Consider the following 1,747-nt stretch of genomic DNA (forward strand, 5'->3'; position numbering starts at 1 on the left):
ATATTGCAATAGATTAAGGTTCATAGGGCCACAGGTCTTCAATACCCTGTCACAAGAATTAAGAAACCTACACAATATGGACGTGAATGTCTTCATAAAAGAAACTAGACATTCTCCTCTCCAGAATACCGGATGAACCAACAGCCAGACATGAGGAACATATGAGGGCAGCGGTGTCAAACTCCCTCAAATATCAAATGGGCCAACAACCAGGGCAAAAGCACATACAGGATTGGTGATATGAAATTCCATCACCCTGACGAAATCACCCAAAGAAGAAGCGTATGAAAAAATCCAAAATCTCGGTGATACGTCTAGCATGACCGCAGCCGACTGAAGCGAATAAAAGAACATGTTATTCTAGTTCAATGGAGATTTCATACACAAAACGTGATACAAAGGTAACGTTTTGCGTAAGTTTTGGAGCTTTCTCCCTACACTCGTTTTAACCTATGAGGGGTATTTACAAGGGGCTGGCACCAGTTTACTGTCCATACAGTATGTTATTGTGTGAAAATTCTTCTTGTTATTGTCTGCATGGGTTTCCATAATCAAATCGCTGCCGTTTCAGGACTGTTGGTTGTGCTAGGCTTCCTTAGTATCATCTTTAAATATGGACGCTTGTGACTGCAAAACGCCTTTCTTATAAGAAACACAGCTGCCTGGTGACTGACGCAACGAATATCTTCATCTTCAATCGAAATTAACGTCATCCCAGGCTGCAAAAACATAGGAATACGTAGATATACATGAAATGTGTTCAAAAGTGAGTACACGAGACAATATTCTTTTCTACTCTAGGCACAAGGCCCGGAACTTTTTGGGGAGAGGGCCCAGCCAATTAGATCGACCCAGTACGCAACTGGTACTTAATTTATCGACCCCGAAAAGACGAAAGGCAAAGTAAACCTCGGCATAATTTGAACTCAAAACGTAAAGACAGACAAAATACCGCTAAGTATTTCGCCCGGCGTGTTAACGTTTCTGCCAGCTCGCCGCGCTGTACACGGCCAATATTGTCAAATATATGTGTTTAGGTATGTATGTATGCATGTGTATATGTATGTATGTATGTATGTATGTATGTATGTATGTATGTACGCGTGCATGTATGTATGTATGTATGTATGCATGCATGCAAGTAGGTATGTATGTAAAAAAAGTATGCATGCATGTATTATGCATGTATGTATACAGACACAGATATATTTTTCTCGATACGATCGTCAAAGACACTAATCAACAACTTTCGAAAAATTTTTCTTTTAAAAGAAGTTTGCTACAAAACGGAAAGAAGATGGCGAATCTCCGTTCTTTAAATTTCTCTTATATGTTATTTTTCTCTGTCAAAAATTTAACAAGTTAAAAGTAATAGATAACTCGCGTTTCTTTTACTGTGATGGTCACAGTAAAAGAAACGCTAATCTATCTATCTATCTATCTATCTATCTGTCTGTCTGTCTGTCTGTCTGTCTATCTGTCTATCTATCTATCTATCCATCTACTGTTTTTTTTTACCTCGATCTCTCACCGAACGCTCAAGTAAACTAGACGACTCACAGTGACTGTCCACTTCAGCTTCCCCCCCACCCACCATTCACCGCTTTCAGATGATAGTTGAATGATGATTTACTTACAGCCATTTTAAAATTCATTTTATTATTGAACAGTTTGACACAAATGAAAAACGGGTAATTTCACGAAGACAAGCAGCAACGCCACAGCAGTGTTCTATCACTGTTTTTAC

The 1,747-nt window shown here is 39.0% G+C and overlaps 1 protein-coding gene across 1 annotated transcript in view; it reads right to left on the minus strand.

The window, feature by feature from the left end:
• Nucleotides 1–14: 14 nt before the first annotated feature.
• Nucleotides 15–1,747, minus strand: part of LOC106873395 (PDZ domain-containing protein 7) — a 5,266-nt gene continuing 3,533 nt past the window's right edge. The window contains exon 4 of the mRNA XM_014920742.2: nt 15–719. Coding sequence (XP_014776228.1) covers nt 552–719 — 168 coding nt within the window. The 3' untranslated portion in view covers nt 15–551. The remainder of the gene's footprint in view (nt 720–1,747) is intronic.

This window comes from Octopus bimaculoides, chromosome 14 (assembly GCF_001194135.2).
Source record: "Octopus bimaculoides isolate UCB-OBI-ISO-001 chromosome 14, ASM119413v2, whole genome shotgun sequence".
Taxonomy (NCBI): domain Eukaryota; kingdom Metazoa; phylum Mollusca; class Cephalopoda; order Octopoda; family Octopodidae; genus Octopus; species Octopus bimaculoides.